Genomic DNA, 18,141 nt, shown 5'->3' with positions numbered 1-18,141 from the left:
AACAGCTGTCTCTTTATTTCTGTTCCTTTAGCGTCGGCCATTAAAGTAGTACTCTGTCTTGCATTATTCTAAATATTCAAAGGGACATGATCCATAAAAGCTTTTAGATCTACCATTAAAAGAAACAGATCTTGGTTCGTACACTCCATGTGGGTTGTAAAATAAAAGATTCATAAAGAAAATGAAAGGATAGCTTTACGACTTTGGTTCTAGATTCAACTAATCTCTGTGCCCTATTATTATTCTGTTGCGTTTCTCTGAAGCTTCCTTACTGTTTAAGACTTGTGCTCTTTTCTCCAACGTTGGGAATTGCATTAAATTCGTGTCTCTCTAGGCACATAGATTGATAACTTATCCTACTTTAAATGGAAAATTCGATGAGGAAGAGAGGACATGGACACAATCAAGATAACTTGTCAGAAGGCTCAGAACCAAAGAGACAGAAGAAGCTTCCAGCTTTGGCAAGGTAAGTCATACTTTACATGTGTTTCATGCATCGTAACTTAGACTGTTTTGGCCGTTATTATTTATGAACTCCTTTGGGACTGATTAACCTTTGGGAGAGATGTTTATTTAAGTATCTTGCTCAGAGATTGTATTATAAAACCAAGAACTGTGTTTACAGTGTCATCGTGGAAGCTGTCAAGGTAGATAGTCTGCAGAGGCTATGCTCGTCTTTGGAACCATTATTCCGCAGAATTGTGAGTTAATATTCTATTCCAAATCTTGTGAAGCGTGTGGGAGTTTTAAACTTGATTATGGTTGTGGTGCAATGGGCAGGTCAGTGAAGAGGTGGAACGTGCCTTATCGAAGTTGGAGAACTCCAAAGCAACTCCAAGGTAGTTTCTCTAGTTATGTTACTATCTCTTTCTTTCGCTTGGAATGGTGTTGGTTCCATGATCTTCACAACAATTTGTGTGTTTTCAGATCTCAAGAACCAAAGAAGATTCAAGGCGTTGATGGAAGAAGAAACCTTCAAATTCGTTTCAGAACACGAATGCCTCCTCATTTATTCACAGGAGGCAAAGTCGAAGGAGAGCAGGGCTCAGCCATTCGCGTGGTTCTTATAGATGCGAACACTGGAAACGTAGTTCAAACAGGAGAAGAATCAATGGCAAAGCTGAATGTTGTCGTGTTAGATGGAGACTTCAGTGATGAAGACGATGTAGATTGGACGAGAGAACATTTTGAGACCTTTGTTGTGAAAGAGCGGGAAGGTAAACGTCCCATCTTGACTGGTCACATGCATGTGGTACTTAAGGAAGGTGTAGGAACTCTAGGAGAACTTACTTTCAACGACAACTCGAGCTGGATTAGGAGCAGAAAGTTTAGGCTTGGTGTTAAGGCTGCATCAGGGTTTCGTATACGTGAAGCTAAGACAGAGCCTTTTGCTGTTAAAGATCATAGAGGAGAACGTGAGTTCCTTAAATACTTTGGATTGAAATGGAGAGAAGCTATTGTTTATCTGAATCTTGGTTCTTTTTTTTTGCAGTATACAAGAAACATTATCCACCAGCTTTACATGATGAAGTCTGGAGATTGGATAGAATAGCGAAAGATGGAGCACTACACAAGAAGCTAGTAAAATCTAACATCATGACTGTTGAAGACTTCCTTCGGATACTTGTGAAGGAACCGCAGAAGCTAAGAAGCGTATGTGCATCCATAAACAAGAAGTTGTTTCTGTCTTGCTTTCTAATCTTGGTGTGTGTGTTTTGCAGTTACTTGGGAGTGGAATGTCAAATAGAATGTGGGAAAACACGGTGGAGCATGCGAAGACTTGCGTATTGGGTGGGAAGCTTTACGTTTATTACACAGAGCAGACACATCATCATAACACAGGAGTTGTCTTCAATCATATATATGAGTTTCGAGGCTTGATTGCTAATGGCCACTTCTTATCTCTTGAATCTCTTAATCATGACCAAAAGGTAAAGACATCTCTCTTGTAAACTTGGCTTCTTATTCCCAGTAAGATCTGAGCTGCCTTTTGCAACTCTTTTAACAGATTTCTGCAGACATTCTGGTGAAGGCTGCTTATGAGAACTGGCACAAAACGGTCGAGTATGACGGTAAGCTGTTGAATTGTTTACCAGAGGCAAAAAGGGCACAGAACCATCAGGAGACTCTGCAGTGTCATCAGAATGTGAATAATAGCTACTCAGCGGTTCCTCAGGAACAGATACAGCATCCGTTTGTGCAACAGCCACGCAATCAGTTAGGAGACTACACATTGATGGAGAGTTCCTCAGTTTCAGGCTCATACAATGGAGACCGTGAAGATGTTTTCACAGAGGAAATTAGGGTGAGGAGTTCAGAGATGCTTGAGACCGATGATATGCAGAAACTGCTCAAGACATTTGGGTTAGCAGGCGGGTTTACTCATGTTGATGAGTCCTATTACGGTTTAAATGATCGGTGTGAAGCTCAGATTGATAAGGGTTATGGGAGAGAACGAGGCAGAGGCTCAGGGAAAGCTGTGGTGGGATGGCTTAAGCTTAAAGCTGCATTGAGATGGGGTATCTTTATACGCAAGAAAGCTGCACAGAGGAGGCCTCAAATTGTGGAGATTGACTAAGGGACTGTAAATACTATGGGAGCTCTTTGTGAAAAAAGACAAATCTAGTGTTGGAACTTTGCATTGTAATGTTTTTATTTGTTTGCTTGTTACGTAACTCTGTGTAGTATATACTTGTTTGTCTCGGCATGGAAACATCTTGTTCTCTGTTAGCTTCTCCTACAAGTAATGATGTTATACAAAAATCTCAAAGTTGATTCTACATTACATTTTTCTGGTACAGGAGATTGAACATCGAGCAATTTACTCAAGAACATGGCTAAATTTTACAGTAAATACCTCCCTAGATTATATCTTTGTTCCACCAGTGTTTTAGCATTTGGTTTTGATCTCAATGAGGAAATGACTCTCCTCAAGCTTTCCTTGAATGTTCTCAGTTCAAAACACATGTCTTATGCAAGCACATAAAGGAATCTCCCAAATTGTCCTCTGATTCTGCTACTTAACCTGAAGAAACACATCCCTACTTTTTCCGAAATCTCAAGCACCGATTGTGCTTAGCCTCGGTGATACTAGGCTCATTGGTCGGTTGTTTTGGTGGTGGATTGGTTAGAGATAGTTTCTCCATTGCGTTTATGAACTTGCGCAGGTGTTTAATGTACTCAGGATACGTCTCCAGGTTGCAATGACCTCCTCCTTTCACCCATAACGGATCATACTTCTCCTTGGCCAGCTCCCACAATCTCTTCCCGTGGGACAAATCCACTATATCATCCTTTGTACCCTGCAGGTGAATCAATCAAGCACGTATTATTAATAGAATGAAACAAAGACAAAATCTACAGTTGATTAATAAAAGTGTACATACATGTATGACGAGAACTTTGGAGTTGACATGGCGAATCTTGTCTATGTTCTGCAATATAAAGTAAGATGATGAGACCTGACCAGAGTATAATATATTATGTCTTAATGTTTTATACTTTACCTTGAAGATATCGAACCAGAGCGTCATCTTGACAGGATACAAGACTCTAATGCCAGAGAGAATGGCGCTGTGAAGAACAACTCCTCTCAGCCTCTTCAACCTTGAAGCCATGTGCAGCGTTGGCCCACTTCCAACAGACTGTCCGTACAGAATCACCTCCTCTTGCTTGATCCCATAATCGCTTCTCAAGCAGTTGTACACTGCCTCAATGTCATAGTATGTGTTGAACTCAGACGGCTACACCACCAGAGAACCAAAATTTAAATCAGAACACACAAACAAACATATTAAAAATCACAAAAAGCTTTTTGCCAAAAAAAAATCACATAAAGCTTTTGAAAATTAAAATGATTTCTCTCTGTTTTTTTTTTACCTTTCCTGTTGAAGCTCCATAGCCTGAATAATCATAACTGTTTCAAAAAATATATATATGTAAAACAAACAAAAGTTTTTAAGATTTTGTGATGTGTATTATTTTAATTTACCTCATGATGTTGACGCGAAGATGAGCACGGAGCTCGATGAAGAGCTCAACCATCTGGCCAAGATCAGCTGCGTTGCCATGAGAATATAGAAGCGTGAATCTCGCAAAAGGGTGTCTCCAGAACGTGGCAACAACTTTGTTACCGGACTTGGTGCTGAGCTGATGGACTTCCATGTTCAGGTCGGGAGAGACTCCGGAGAAGACCAGTTTCCCTGTCTCCTCATCCTCTGTTACTCTGTATGTTGCCGGATCTGGCGGGAAGAAGGCGAACTTGGCCGCCACATTTGATGTCACGTTACCCATCTCATCAAGATCCCACAAAAGAATTTAATAAAAAAAGAAAACGAAGAGAAGTTTGAATGAAGAGAAGGAGAAAAAACACAAACCCAAAACCTCCTTCTCTCTATGTCTAAAAATAAAAATAAAAATAAAATATTGTTGTTGTTGTTATGGTTTCGTTGTTTTTAGTGAGTTTGTTTGTGTTAAAACTTCTAGAGAGAGAGAGGTAAAACAGAGGGAAGAAAATGGAGAGAGGGTGGTGGAGGAGAGAAGGATAGGAACCGATCTTGGCGGGGTAAAGAAGATGATGAGTTGTATCAATATGAAACCTAACTTCTTATAGACACCTCTTCGTTTTCTGTTAAAGTGGTGTTAACTATTATCTATGCATTTAATCTTAGGTCTTAAAAACAAATTAGGCTATTAGAAATTCAAAGGAGTAATAGTCTTTGACGTAAGCATTTTCTAACATACGCTCATCTTTAGCCTAATGTTAATCAATATTTAATTACAAGTTGTATCTTCTTTTGCGTGTTTGTTATAACTAATTTTGGTCGTAGACTGTAAATCTCTTTTGGATTGCATAAGAAGTTAAAGGTAGCTTATGTTCATCATGAAGGTACAAGTTGAATGTTCATTTGTGATTACTAAGTATTGCAAACGAAAATATTTAAAATACTTTATGTTTTGCTTGAATAATACAGCATGTTTTAATTTTCTCATATGATTAAAATCAAATTTAATGCAACCTGTATAAATGTTGTCAGCAGCCTGATTTCCATTTTCCACATTTTAGTTACGCCTCTTTTTGCATTGAATTTTTAGTCAAATTCATTGAACTTTTATCATAACAAAAACTAGACATGTTTATTTCATTTGATTCTACTTGTGCTGGGAATTTAGATTTACCATTTGTAATGATCATTTTTCGTACTTGATTTTTAAACAAATTTTACACATGTTTATTTTGTTTGCGCCTTGTGTCTTGAAAGCAGAGATACACATAAGATTGAAGGGCTAGGATTTGGTCAAAGGCTGCAAGTTAAAGGCCTTTAATGGAATTGCTGTCAGAGAGTCAGACATTCCTCGCTATTTTTCTTTTCTTCTTCTCTTCCTAGATTAACTTTAATCACTACTGTTTTTCTCTTTTCATTTTGTCACATTTTCAGTTTACAGTTTCTTGTCCCAATATTTTGTTTTGTTTTAAGGTGCAATAAAAACAAAATATGAAAGGAGACATTTCCAGTTTGGACAACTCAATTTCTGACAATTCAGGCCATTGCCCAGTTTGACCAAGAAATTACTATAGCAAATTGTGTAAACTAATGATACAAATAAATTACACAAAATGATGTGGTTATAACTTATAATTGGGCAATGGCCTGAATTGGGGACAGTTCGAGGTATATCAGTTAAACTCTCTCTTGCAGCCGTTCCTCATAGTCATAGATAACTTTTTTTACTGCAAAGGAATCTTACTCATCCACCTAAGAGGTCTTGTGAAGCAATGTAAATATGCTAACCTACTAAAAAAAAGTAAAATGCTAGCTAGTGATAGGTTGTCCTACATTTAATCATTAACTAGATCTTGACCCGTGCGCCCGCACGGGTACTAATTTTCTTTTTTTTTTTATTTATACTACATCTTATTATATTTGATCGTTTCACATTGACTATGTTAAAGGTTGATATTTGGATACTCACTCGAATTGGATTAAAATCTATTCAGATTTGAGTTTTTTGAGTTTAAAGATTCCAGCTGTATTCGATTGTTTATAAATTTTGGTCCCGGTTTAATTCGGATCTTTACAGGTTTGGATAACCTGTTTAAATTGTTTTTGAATTTTAAAAATATTTATATACTTTAACTATTCCTAAATCTAAAAATAAAAATAATATAACATATAAAAATAATATAACATATAAATTTGAATAATATAAATCCGCTTGGATATTTATCCAGTTTTGGTTCAAATTTGGTGATACTTTCTCGTTCAGATTTTTTAAATGAAGAGTTGATATTATAATTTCTATTAATTGTTTGTCCAATAAAAAATACTTTTTTAAGCTGATAAAAATATATATTTTTGACATTGATTTAATGGAAAAGTGAATGAAGTGTATTTAAATCAAATTTAATTTAGGAAAACAAATTAATATTTACCTAATATTTAACATGTAATTTTTTCTTAATATATTGGAAAGTAATTTAGTGAACAATGAGAATATGGAAGTCTATTCTTAGAATATTTGGTTAAAAACGATTTTTTCAATCACGTTTAAAAAATATCAGTTAGATATTTTTATAATCACGTTTAAAAAAATATCAGTTTAGATATTTGGTAAGATTCCATAATCTTAGTTTAAATAATTTTGATACATTAGACAAAAAATCTGTTAAAATAACTCAGTTCAAATAAGAAAATTAAATTTGGATACTTTAGAAATATAATTAAATGATAAAAAATCTAGTGGCATAGACTTGTAATTATTTAGGAAAACTAAGGGTTAATTCTAATTTGTACTTCAGTTTTAATAGATTAGATTTTGCATATCGTGTATGATCTCTGAAGCATATCTAATACGTACCTGGCTTGGTCTAAAATGGTTTAAATCTGTGTTTTTGTTTGTAACTATATCTTACATCATTTTTTTTATAGATTTTAATCTAGAGACGTTGTGTCCTCACTTGTGAACTGTGTGTTACCTTCGACCACATGATTAAAAATAATATACATTGGATACGTGAAATTGTACTGCTTTAGTTTTTTCTTGTCAATCAAACCCTTATACATTTGCATGTTCAGCTTTTAAAACATTGTGCTTGGACCAAAAGAGAGAAAAGTGTCTCGAGTCACTGTCAGTCAACAAAGGCATGAGAGTTTTGTGTGGAAGTTTGAACTCTTAGAAACTTAATCCTAATTAATCATCAAATCAACAATCCAAAAAAGCTAAAGGCAAGTCAAAAGGTGACAAGACTTATAATTCTTTCACTACTTTTATAATTTGTATCTGAAATTATTGGAATATATGTCCCTACTATAAAGATAAGCACAACATATGATAACTTACCATATTGAAGATAAGATTACAACTTCACAAGTATGCATAAACCCAAAGCCAAAAGGGTTTCTTTTGTAGGTTTGTTTATTGTGTATGCATAAACCCAAAGCCGAGAGAGCCCACATACCAATGTTCTCTCAATTCTTTCACCGACAATTCAGCCAAAAAGAATCGAGATGAATGACAAAAATAGCCTATGTTTTATCTTATGTGTCTATATGAAATTAAATAAAGCTGAAGAATGGTTTGTCGTCATAGCAACAGAGAACTCAAGTGGAGGGTTTTAATGGTGGATACTACTTAATGACGTTTCATCTCCTGGAAAATGTTGGAAACTCTCGGAGACAGTCTTGGAAGGAACTTAAACAGCTGCACAAGATAAAGAGATAATGAGCAAAGAAGAAGAAACAAAAAGTGGGGACACAAAAGGAGAAGAGAAGTTACCCAGAGCTTAACACAAGCGTCAATAACAACGGGAACGAGACAGATGAAAATGGTTATAGTAGATTGCTCAACTTCAAGACCATAATGTTCCATTATTATCTCTAACAATGTCTCCCATCCAGATTCAGAATGGTACCTAACAAAAAAAGAAGCATTAAGTTATATACATTCCCTGCCACAACTGGTCATCAAATATCAGGTTCCTAGAAACTGTAACATCTTGATTATGATGTTCATTAATGCAAAGATTAGGATATTTTACCCCAAGAATATGTCGGTGATAAGGATGATGAGAAATGCTTTTCCCGTGTCTGAAATGTTGTTTATGATTTTGTATCCCGTAAATTTCAACAAGGCTACCTGAAAAAGGGTTTATCACATGTTATCAAAATGGACTTAACAGCTTGAATGCTACTGTAGATTTTGGTGAAACAACCAAGACTTACTCTACCCTGATTGGCGTACAAAAGAACGAACAGTGAGATACCAAACACCATATCAGACCATATGTTGGCAAATGCTTTCCGGTTCTCTAATCTCCACTCCTCTCTCAGCTCCAAGCTGTTGAAAGAAACACAAAGGATAGGAAAATGAACTATCTTGGCATACATATCAAGATGAGTTTTTCAGCACTCAAACATCAAAACTGTGGCGCAAGTTGTTGTTCTCTTACGCTTTACCACGCAGCTCCCACCATAAATCATCATCAGAAAGAGGCGGAGTTTTGCCAATTTCTACTTCAAGACGGTACCTAGCTTTTTCTCTGTTCAATTCCTTTACCATTTCTAGCTTCTGGCTTCGTCTCACATCAAGCGTCTGGGCAGCAAGTGGTACAGTCTTTACATATCTGTAAGTAAAGTCACATGCTAAACAATCAAACTGGAGACTAACACAAAGTAAACGGAGAATATAACAGTAGCAAATGAAAAAATCACCTGTCTAAGAAAGGCATGAGTACATAATCATGGGCTAGAAAGTCCAATGCCCATGGTATGAGGATCAATACCGCCAAAAACTTTGCCTGCAAACAGTTACAATGAGTATTGAACGTTACGCTCTCAACAAAGACATGCAACAAGAAGAAGCATATGTTATAATTGCAAGATGTAAGAACATAACTCACAGATTTTGAAGATGCATAACGAAACACACGGTCTTCGTATAGAATATCTTCTTCTTCTGCTCCTAAAACCATATCCCTCACCATTTTAACCAACCCTCTCTCCGGAACACTCAATTCATCAAGCTCTGATCTGTCCTCACTTCCCTCGTCGTCTCCTCGGCTCCAAGACTCGACTAAACCGTCATCTGAATCCACAATCCAATCCTCCCACTTCTTGCTCACATCCCCAACATCGTTATCATCACCAATCTCCTCCTGACTTTCCCGTAGCTCCACAATGGCCTCTGCTCGTCTCTTCCAGGTCTCGAATTTCTCTTCATCAGACATCTCATCATTCTTTTCAAGCTCAGCTGTCTCGTCAACAATGTCGTCGTCTCTCAGACCAAGCCAGTTCCCATCGTCATCAAAGAAAAACCTCTGCCACCAGCTTCTTCTCCTCCTCTTATTATTATTACCCGTGTGACTATCCTCCTTCTCCGCACTGGGAACGAATCTCCTAAGCCCCTTTCTCGTCTTACCCCGCAACGAAATTGATTGAAAGCGATTATAACCGAGAGATGATGATGATGATGATGAACCAAGAACAGAGTATTGGCTAGTGAATGCTAAGCAGTGGCATAAGACTAACGAAGAGCTCATCAAGGACATGAATCAAACCCAACATTGTTTGCAACTGTAAACCTAAGGAAACAAAACAGAATCTTCAACGAAACCCATCATAGTTCTTTGTGAAAGTCAACACCTTTACAATCTTTACACACAGAAGAACCTCCGAACAGAGGATAAGAAACAGAGGTTTTGCCGAGATGATTACCCGAAAGAGAGAAGCAGATGCCAGGAGCAAACGATAGATAAAGCCACACTCTCTCTTTTTGGTTTTTGCTATCTTCTTCTAAACACGTAAAATATCTCTTATCCACAAGATTGCTTTTTGGTTTCAAATATTTACATAAAAATATTATTTTTGGGGGGTAAAATTGCTATTGACTCTTTTCTAATTGGCTAAAAACTGAACAACTGTAAAACGAATTCAGACAAAAGCAAGTTTCAACTAAACATCAGTATTATGGAGTCGCTGCATCGAGTAGAAACACTACTTCCTGGTCTCCATCATCACCCTCGTACGAAAGCCAACAGAAACAGAGTATTCAGATCTGTGAAGGTCTTCAACAACCCAAGAAAGTAAAAGTCTCGATCTTTTTTTCTCTGAGGCATTTTCACGAACACCTTCAGTGCAATTCACCATCAATTTTTGTAAAACTTTTTTTTCTCATCAGGTGTCAGTGTTTTGATCTCCACGACAAGTTGGTTCCATACAAGAAAGCTTGGACATGGCAGAAACGCATCGTCGAGGAGAAAAAGACATTGATTGATACAAACCAAGACTGTCCAGACACTGTGATTTTATTACAACACTCTCCTGTTTACACAATGGGGACCGGCAGCTCAGAGGACTATCTCAATTTCGACGTAAAGGATGCTCCTTTCGATGTATATCGAACAGAGCGTGGTGGTGAAGTCACTTACCATGGTCCTGGTCAGGTATAAACTAATGTTCAAGTTTCTTTGTTGTCTTAATTAGTTCTTCAAGCTAATGAATGTGATTTGTTTGAAACAATGTAGCTGGTTATGTATCCTATAATCAATCTTCGGAATCACGAGATGGATCTTCATTGGTACCTGAGGACGCTTGAAGAGGTTGTCATCCGTGTTCTTTCCTCTGCTTTCTCTATCAAAGCTTCACGTCTTGATGGTTTAACTGGAGTTTGGGTCGGTATGTCTCTCAAACCACACAACATTGTCTTTTAGACTTTCGTAGTGTATTTTGATTGATCTTGTTTTTTTGGTTTGCTAATGTTATTATGTAGGCGACCAAAAAGTGGCGGCTATTGGTATTCGTGTGTCGAAATGGATAACGTATCATGGTTTGGCTCTTAATGTCACAACTGATCTAACGCCGTTCAACTCGATAGTTCCGTGTGGGATTAGAGACAGACAAGTTGGGAGCATAAAGGGTTTGCTTGAAGATGGAAAGGTTGGTGATTTGAGGTTGATTGATATAGCTCACGAGTCTTTACTTAAGGAGTTCTCTGAAGTTTTCAAGCTTCAAATCGAAAAGGAAACAGTTTCTGATCCTAATATTCTGTAAGCTGAGCCTTTCAAATTTTGGAATGACAAAAATTCTTGCAATCTCTGTAACATTATTGTAACGTCTTTAACATAAAAAATTTATCCACAGTTAAAAGGTTTATTGGTAGTTTGTGACATTGTCTTCTTTTGTAGATTTTTTTGTGTGAGATTGGTCTCTATACTTCTCTTTTGCACTGTTAGGATTAGTGAGATGGATGCAGAACTCATGAAATCCAAGGCAATGGAACTGCTCATTGCACAATAAAGATTATAAGATTCTAGTATATGTTTCTAACCTTAGAAGATTTGAATGGTTCTTTCCATTTCAATGTTGTTAGGCTTGGTTCCTCAGATCACATGAATACAAGAAGTAGCTCAGGTTCCAGGACTAGCTTCCACTTGAGGTATCTCTTTAACGCTCGCTCACAGGACTTGGATCAAATGTCAGGTCTACATTAATGCTTTTTCTGATTATCTGGCTGACGCATGGAAGAAAACCGAAAGTTTTTATCTAGTTTTGGACTGATCGCATATATATCTCCAGAAATTGCGGTGGTTCTTACTCGTGTCTCAACTTCGGGAAAGAAACGGACATCTGACTTTTGTAACATACCACCAGTAGTTTCTTCCCCCTCCCTACTTTCTTTTTTTTTTGCGGTGACTCTCTATAAAGAAACGTATGCTTGACAGAGATACCTTGTCAGCCGATACCCGCGGATAAAAGTCTCTACTATCCTGGCACAAGAGCAGTTTCTTCGATGCCACGTGCTGTTTGACAAACATGGCGTGCCTCTTCATTCCATCTCCACCTGCTCCTTACTTACAGTTCCTACAGTCCTTAGACTGGTGCTTAAAGCTGTTTAAACACTAATCTTGAAACATCTGTTTCTGTTAGGGAGGGATATATATGATGCCACCCTCTACTCCTAAATCTCCTTTACTAGAAGAAGCTCATGAAGATGGAAGGTTTAAATGCTATAGAGGTGTGAGAAAGAGGTCGTGGGGAAAGTGGGTGTCTGAAATCAGAGTTCCAAGGACTGCAAGAAGAATATGGCTAGGTTCATATGATGCTCCGGAGAAGGCAGCTCGAGCCTATGACGCTGCTTTGTTCTGCATTAGGGGTGAGAAGGGTGTTTTCAATTTTCCCACTAGTGAAAAGCCTCAGCTTCCTGAAGGTTCTGTCAGGCCTCTGTCCAAGAATGATATACAGACGATAGCAACAAACTATGCTTCATCAGTTGTGTCTGTGCCTTCCCCGGAAACAGATCAGGTTCCCTCTCAGGTGCCCTCTCAGGTTCCTGCATCCCCGGATGTCTCTGTTGCTACTGAGATCATGGAGATGGCCGATGAACATTATCTCCCAGTCGACGAAAGTGCAGAATCAATATTCTCGGTAGAAGATTTGCAGCTGGACAGTTTCTTCATGATGGACATTGACTGGATAAACGATCTAGTCTGATGGTTGCAGTCACTTTTAGCTTTGATATGGTTTAACCACTAGTTACCTCTGTCCCTCCAGCTACATATTTGTGAGTATATACATGCATACTTGTCTTTGAAGTTGTTTTATGTAGCATTCAGTTTGTGTTGTGTATGTGCTCCTTTTTCTCTCTCTGTATGACTTCCAAGCTGTTTAGCATGTGTATGAGTTTGCGTCCAACATAAATCTTCTGTTGCATCTTTGAGACGTGTTTGTAATCAATTTCGTTTCCTCTCCGTTTCTTACAACTTCTCTAATTACCAACCTCTGCATAAACCTTACAAACCATCCTGTGGATAATGATGCAACTGTTCGGGTCGGTTCATTTTTTTCGGTTTTTGGATTATTCGGGTTGGGATGTTTAGGAACCAGATACTTTTAGGATCGGTTCGATTCGGATAATGTCGGATTCGGGTCGGTTTCTATTTTCTTATAAAACCCGAATTATAAATAATTTGGTTTTGGTTCGGGTTTATAGCTTAAAAAACCGAAAAATCTTGAAAACCCGAGTTAAACCCAAAAAAACCGAAAAAATATTCGGGTAATTCGGGTAGTTCGAGTTTTTTGGAATTTTTTGTTTATAAATTATATTTTATATATACTAAAATTAAAAATAATTAATATTTTTAATTTATTTAAAATATTCGGGTATCCGTTTAGTTTTTTCGGTTCGGTCTCAGTTCAGTTTTGATTTTTTTGGATTTAGAAATATAGTAACCGTTCGGGTTTTTGTAATTTTCGGTCCAATTTTGGTATCTTTTCTTTGGTTCGGTTTCGGTTTGGTTTTCGGGTTTTGGATAATATGCGCAGTAGTAGTAGGCTACTTGTGGATAATGACAATTTCAGCAGAGCTTTATGATATAATCCTCACTTTCAATTGTTGGAACATTCTTCAAAAGATTGCACCAGTGATGGCATGTTGCTTTTAACTCACGAATCAGAACAGTGTTTAGAAAAAATCATAACGCCAATAATTTTCTTTTGGCAATCGATTAACCCTCCTCACTTTCGGTACTGTAATTAATTACTTGCAAAATTTTCAAGTGTGATCACCACTTTAAACTCTCTACCAACCAAAAGAAAAGCTTTTCCGTCATATTTTATTGATCTTGAGCAAGAAAAATATTGAGATGTAGCACTATCTATAAAATATTGAAAGATGAAGACCCATTTAGTCGAGGAATCTTTACCATGGTCAATGTATCTCCACTTACGAAGGCCGTCTGCTAATATCATTATAAGGAACAAACAAACTAGAGAAGATCATCATTTGCTTTTTGAGTAAAAAAAAAGAACATGATGAGCTACAAAACACAAATTTTTCTCTCTTCTCGGTTCTCTTGAAGCTGATGCTACTCCCTTATACCACAGATGCTGCTGCTTCAACTTGTACGTCTGATTGTGGAGGTGTCCCGATCCCCTATCCCTTTGGAATCGGAAAAGATTGCTATCTCAACAAACATTACCAAATTGAATGTCAAAAGACCAGTCCTACTTCAAGAAAGCTCGTCCCTGTCCTTCCATCCGTTGGAGCAGATGTTGTGAGTATCACTCTCCCGAACCAAAAGAGAGAATATAGGTATGGCTTGTATGATTCTACTAGACCGTACGGGTTAGTTACTGTCAAATTTCCAATCATAACAACAGGATGTTCGGCCGATGAAAAAGAGTCTCAAGTAGGACTAGTAATGAACTTGACCGGTACCCCTTTCTTCACTGACGACCTAAACAGCCTCATAGCAGTTGGTTGCAACAGCAAAATGTCGATGACAGAAATAAAACCCAACACGGTGGTGTGCGAGCTGAACTGCAACGCGAGAAGAGACTCTCATATGATCAACAACATCCCATTTCTCAAGAGATCAGCGTGCTCCGTCGACATTCTCCCTAGTACTTACACCGGAGAGGACTGTACAGATGTTGAGTCAGATGTCACAGAATGTGATGGTAATGGATGTTGTCAGGTTCCAATAACCCAGCCTCAACAAGTTGTTGGTATCGATATAGAAAGCAATGATGGGAACTCGACAAGTTGTAGAGTGGCTTTCTTGACAGATGAAGACTACAATTTGGCCAAAGGCACTAAACCACAAGAGTTGGCTGATAAGGGATATTCTACAGTTACTCTAAGGTGGGTAATCCAGACAAATAAGACTTCGTCCCTCAACTCCTTGAACTGCAAGTTCGCAAAAGATAATGGCTATACCACCACTATCTCTGTTGAACGAGTCAAAGTGTACTGTTAATGTAGTGAGAGCAACAAAAACTAGTGCAGAAAGTAAAAACACACAAAGTTTGTTAACGGGATTCGTTTCCTACATCCCCGGGACCTCGTCCAGATTTCATTGACTTAGAACAAGGAGCAACCTACAATTGCTATATGGTACAACACACACGAGTGTCTACCACTCTTTTCTAAGAAGCAATCTACAAAGATTAGGAATACAACGGTCCCATCCGGACACGCCAGAGCACACTGTTTTCTACAGCTGCAATCTTCACAGACCTCTTCAATGAAACCTCCTTTGCTAAACTCCCCCTGAGTCTAGGCTTCGATCTTCCACTTCTCGGAAGTACTTCACCAAGTACGTCAGCACCTAACGCACACCAATGACACCAAGCTTGATCACCCAAGCACACACGAAGCTACCCACGAGCTCCACACACGATGACTAACTCCACCACACAAAGCGCCAACACCAACACCACCAAACTAAGTCAACATCAGACTCCATCGACAACTACTACAGACACTGCTTCGACACCAAACAGATACACCAATATACAATGAAACCCCTCTCTCTATTATGTGAGGTCTGGCTTTCTCATAAGGCATGTCCCTCCTTATATAGCAGACCAGAACTTGCTCTCCACGTCTTTAACTTAATCTCCAAGTCTTCCACTTGCTCTCCAAGTCTTTCCAATACACATAAGGGAACTTTCCATTTACCTTAATGGAAAACTTCATCTTCAAGTAAACTCCTTTTTGCTTTATGGAAAACGTCCATATGTCTTCAAGCACATATCTTCTTTCCTTTTCTGAGCTCAGCAAGCCCACGCTCATCACGAAACACGAACTCAGCCCAAGCCCATCATCATGACACACGCCTGTACTATCTCCTGTATTACTTCACGAACTGATACAGAAAATCTCTCGAATCTGCATCTTCATGTACGTGCGGAACAATCACCATTTTTGGGATAAGTTATGCAAATTGTGATTGTAACAAAGGTTACAATGGTAACCCGTATATTCCAGACGGATGTGAAGGTCAGTTATATGTTCTTTATGTGCTCTCATTTTTTTGGTTTCTTTGTGTGTGGATGAAAGCATTAATTTAGTTTTACACGTCATCTCTTGATGTTATAATTATATGAACTTTATTGTCATCATTGATTATAACGTGACGTCAATCTTTCTCATTTTCAGACACTGACGAGCGTAAAACTATACCCGAAGTATGTGGAAAAGGAGGCAATTGTGTGAATACTATTGGGGGCTTTCAATGCGCGGGTGATAAAACCAAACCAATAGTGATAGGTGAGCTTTCAATTTATAACTTTTAAAAGCAAATTGATGATCATCAATCTATATATAATATCTGTGTGCGGTTTGTTTGTAGGAGTCAGTTCGGGTTTTGGTGTCTTGGCCCTTGTTTGTGGAGCTTGGGGGTTGAGAAAGTTTATAAGAAAGACAAGGATTACAAAGAGGAAGAAAAAATTCTTCAAACGTAACGGGGGACTACTTCTGCAACAAAAATTGACCACAAGAGAAGGCAATGTCGAAACGACAAGAATCTTCAGCTCCAGAGAGCTAGAGAAAGCCACGGAAAGCTTCAGCGAAAACAGAGTTCTTGGACAGGGAGGTCAAGGCACTGTGTACAAAGGTATGCTCGTAGATGGTACGACCGTTGCAGTCAAGAAATCCAAAGTTTAAGATGAAGACAAACTACAAGAGTTCATCAACGAAGTGGTGATTCTCTCCCAGATCAACCATAGACACGTAGTCAAACTCCTGGGATGCTGTCTTGAGACAGAAGTTCCTATGCTGGTTTACGAGTTTATCCTAAACGGGAGCCTTTTCCAGCATATCCATGAAGAGTCTGATGATTACACTATGATCTGGAGAATGCGTCTACGCATAGCTGTGGATATCGCAGGAGCTCTCTCTTATCTTCATTCTTTTGCAAGTTCTCCTATTTATCATAGAGATATCAAGTCAACAAACATACTACTAGACGAGAAACACGGAGCTAAGGTGGCTGATTTCGGGACATCAAGGTCAATAACCATAGATCAAACTCATTGGACAACAGTTGTTTCTGGTACGGTTGGGTATGTTGATCCAGAGTATTACTGGTCCAGCCAATATACAGACAAGAGTGATGTTTACAGCTTTGGAGTAGTCTTAGCGGAACTTATTACTGGAGATAAGCCTGTCGTAATTGTACAAAACACTCAAGAAATAAGAAGTTTATCAGAGCATTTCAGGGTTGCAATGAAAGGGAAGAGACTTTATGATATTATGGATGCTCGAATAAAAGATGATTGCAAACCGGAACAAGTAATGGCAGTGGCAAAACTGGCCATGAAGTGTTTGAGCTCGAAAGGAAAGAAGCGTCCGAATATGAGAGAAGTTTTTATGGAGTTGGAAAGAATTTGTACTTCTCCAGAGGATTCACAGGTGAAAATTCACACCGATGAAGAAGATGAAAAGGAGGAAGAAGAAGAAGTTAGAAATATGATAAACAAGGGAGATTCTTGGAGCGTTGGCATGACTACTCCAGCCTTTAGTATTGATGCTTCACCATCTCCTTCAGATGTTGAACCACTGTTTCCTCGTTTGACATGGTGACTTATACAGACTGTAGTAATGGTGAATAAAATTTGATATTCTTGTGAAAATGTACTCGTAAAAGTAGTTGTAACTCTTGAATTTTCCTTTGGATTCAAGACACTGTGTTTGTATTTATGTGTGTTTGAGGTTATGTATTTGTAATTTATTGTTGACATGTAGTTGTTTGTACTTGGTACTCAACTGTGTCGGGTTGTATTTGTGTCATCGACACTCTGCTGTTGCAACCAACCGTTGTTTTGCTCGTCAATGAAAAAGGGCTATCGGTCAAGTTCATTAGTCCAGACTCTTTTCCATCATTGCGACATCCTGTTGACATTGTCGGAATTTTGACACGAACAAAACCGTATTGTTTAGAAGAATCAAACAATCTATGCCTATAATTTGTTCTTGGATTAGGAAAAGGGATACTCACAACATCGAGCTCAAATGATGAACAAAGACGAGCTTTCTTGAAGTAGGGGTCTTACGACATTCGTAATGTTTGTGGAGGAAGCAATCCTTTCCGAAAGGAAACAGAACTCGAAACCTCCACAATCAGACTCACAAGTTGAAGCAGCGAAATATGTGGTATAAAGGATTATCTCTATTTCTTGCAGCTCATATGTTTCTCTATTTCTTTAGCATATGGCCTTGGTGAGTGGAGACAGAGGATAAACTTCCTCCCACTAATGGTCTTCTTTATTGCTATCTCATTGTTTTACTTGCTTAAAGATCAATAATATGTCCGGAGGCTTTACTTTTGGTTTTAATATGGTGTAAAAGCTTAAAAATTAA

At 38.1% G+C, this 18,141-nt stretch overlaps 5 protein-coding genes and 1 pseudogene across 12 annotated transcripts; 4 read left to right on the top strand and 2 right to left on the bottom strand.

The window, feature by feature from the left end:
• Positions 1 to 21: 21 nt before the first annotated feature.
• On the top strand, positions 22 to 2,782 carry LOC130500718 (calmodulin-binding protein 60 F-like). Its single transcript, XM_056995674.1, has 7 exons — positions 22 to 466; positions 626 to 701; positions 781 to 839; positions 928 to 1,415; positions 1,493 to 1,653; positions 1,722 to 1,931; positions 2,009 to 2,782. The coding sequence occupies exons 1-7, from the start codon at positions 366 to 368 to the stop codon at positions 2,576 to 2,578; spliced, it is 1,665 nt and encodes a 554-aa protein (XP_056851654.1). The 5' UTR covers positions 22 to 365; the 3' UTR covers positions 2,579 to 2,782.
• Positions 2,773 to 4,595, bottom strand: LOC130500719 (uncharacterized). The gene is made up of 5 exons (XM_056995676.1): positions 3,992 to 4,595; positions 3,880 to 3,916; positions 3,507 to 3,743; positions 3,387 to 3,434; positions 2,773 to 3,302 (listed from the first exon to the last, which is right to left on the bottom strand). Exons 1-5 carry the CDS (start codon positions 4,291 to 4,293, stop codon positions 3,042 to 3,044), a joined length of 885 nt encoding a protein of 294 aa, XP_056851656.1. The 5' UTR covers positions 4,294 to 4,595; the 3' UTR covers positions 2,773 to 3,041.
• A 2,720-nt stretch (positions 4,596 to 7,315) lies between these two features.
• On the bottom strand, positions 7,316 to 9,850 carry LOC108835939 (chloroplast envelope membrane protein). The gene is made up of 8 exons (XM_018609157.2): positions 9,714 to 9,850; positions 8,900 to 9,580; positions 8,712 to 8,797; positions 8,450 to 8,623; positions 8,223 to 8,337; positions 8,039 to 8,136; positions 7,777 to 7,912; positions 7,316 to 7,701 (listed from the first exon to the last, which is right to left on the bottom strand). The coding sequence occupies exons 2-8, from the start codon at positions 9,545 to 9,547 to the stop codon at positions 7,633 to 7,635; spliced, it is 1,326 nt and encodes a 441-aa protein (XP_018464659.1). The 5' UTR covers positions 9,548 to 9,580; positions 9,714 to 9,850; the 3' UTR covers positions 7,316 to 7,632.
• Positions 9,831 to 11,893, top strand: LOC108840193 (octanoyltransferase LIP2p, chloroplastic-like). Of its 8 annotated transcripts, none has more exons than XR_008939280.1 (7): positions 9,831 to 10,081; positions 10,177 to 10,441; positions 10,523 to 10,673; positions 10,768 to 10,934; positions 11,368 to 11,433; positions 11,574 to 11,647; positions 11,720 to 11,784. XR_008939280.1 is itself a non-coding variant. In XM_056995680.1 (7 exons), exons 1-7 carry the CDS (start codon positions 9,966 to 9,968, stop codon positions 11,891 to 11,893), a joined length of 1,167 nt encoding a protein of 388 aa, XP_056851660.1. In that variant the 5' UTR covers positions 9,831 to 9,965. The 8 variants fall into 8 exon arrangements, 7 of the variants coding, with proteins under 7 accessions (XP_056851660.1, XP_056851662.1, XP_056851661.1 ...); XM_056995680.1 differs by having other exon boundaries at positions 10,768 to 11,044; positions 11,368 to 11,477; positions 11,720 to 11,893; XM_056995682.1 differs by having other exon boundaries at positions 10,768 to 11,044; positions 11,720 to 11,860.
• A 43-nt stretch (positions 11,894 to 11,936) lies between these two features.
• Positions 11,937 to 12,709, top strand: LOC130500723 (ethylene-responsive transcription factor ERF015-like). The gene has a single exon (XM_056995686.1). The coding sequence runs from the start codon at positions 11,937 to 11,939 to the stop codon at positions 12,486 to 12,488; it is 552 nt and encodes a 183-aa protein (XP_056851666.1). The 3' UTR covers positions 12,489 to 12,709.
• A 959-nt stretch (positions 12,710 to 13,668) lies between these two features.
• Positions 13,669 to 17,623, top strand: LOC108835940 (wall-associated receptor kinase-like 18; annotated as a pseudogene).
• The last annotated feature ends 518 nt before the right edge of the window (positions 17,624 to 18,141 follow it).

The sequence above is a fragment of the Raphanus sativus genome, unplaced genomic scaffold (genome assembly GCF_000801105.2).
Source record: "Raphanus sativus cultivar WK10039 unplaced genomic scaffold, ASM80110v3 Scaffold0021, whole genome shotgun sequence".
In the NCBI taxonomy this organism is placed as follows: Eukaryota; Viridiplantae; Streptophyta; class Magnoliopsida; order Brassicales; family Brassicaceae; genus Raphanus; species Raphanus sativus.
The sequence above is the reverse complement of the archived record's forward strand: the minus strand, read 5'-3'. Positions and strand labels throughout refer to the sequence as shown.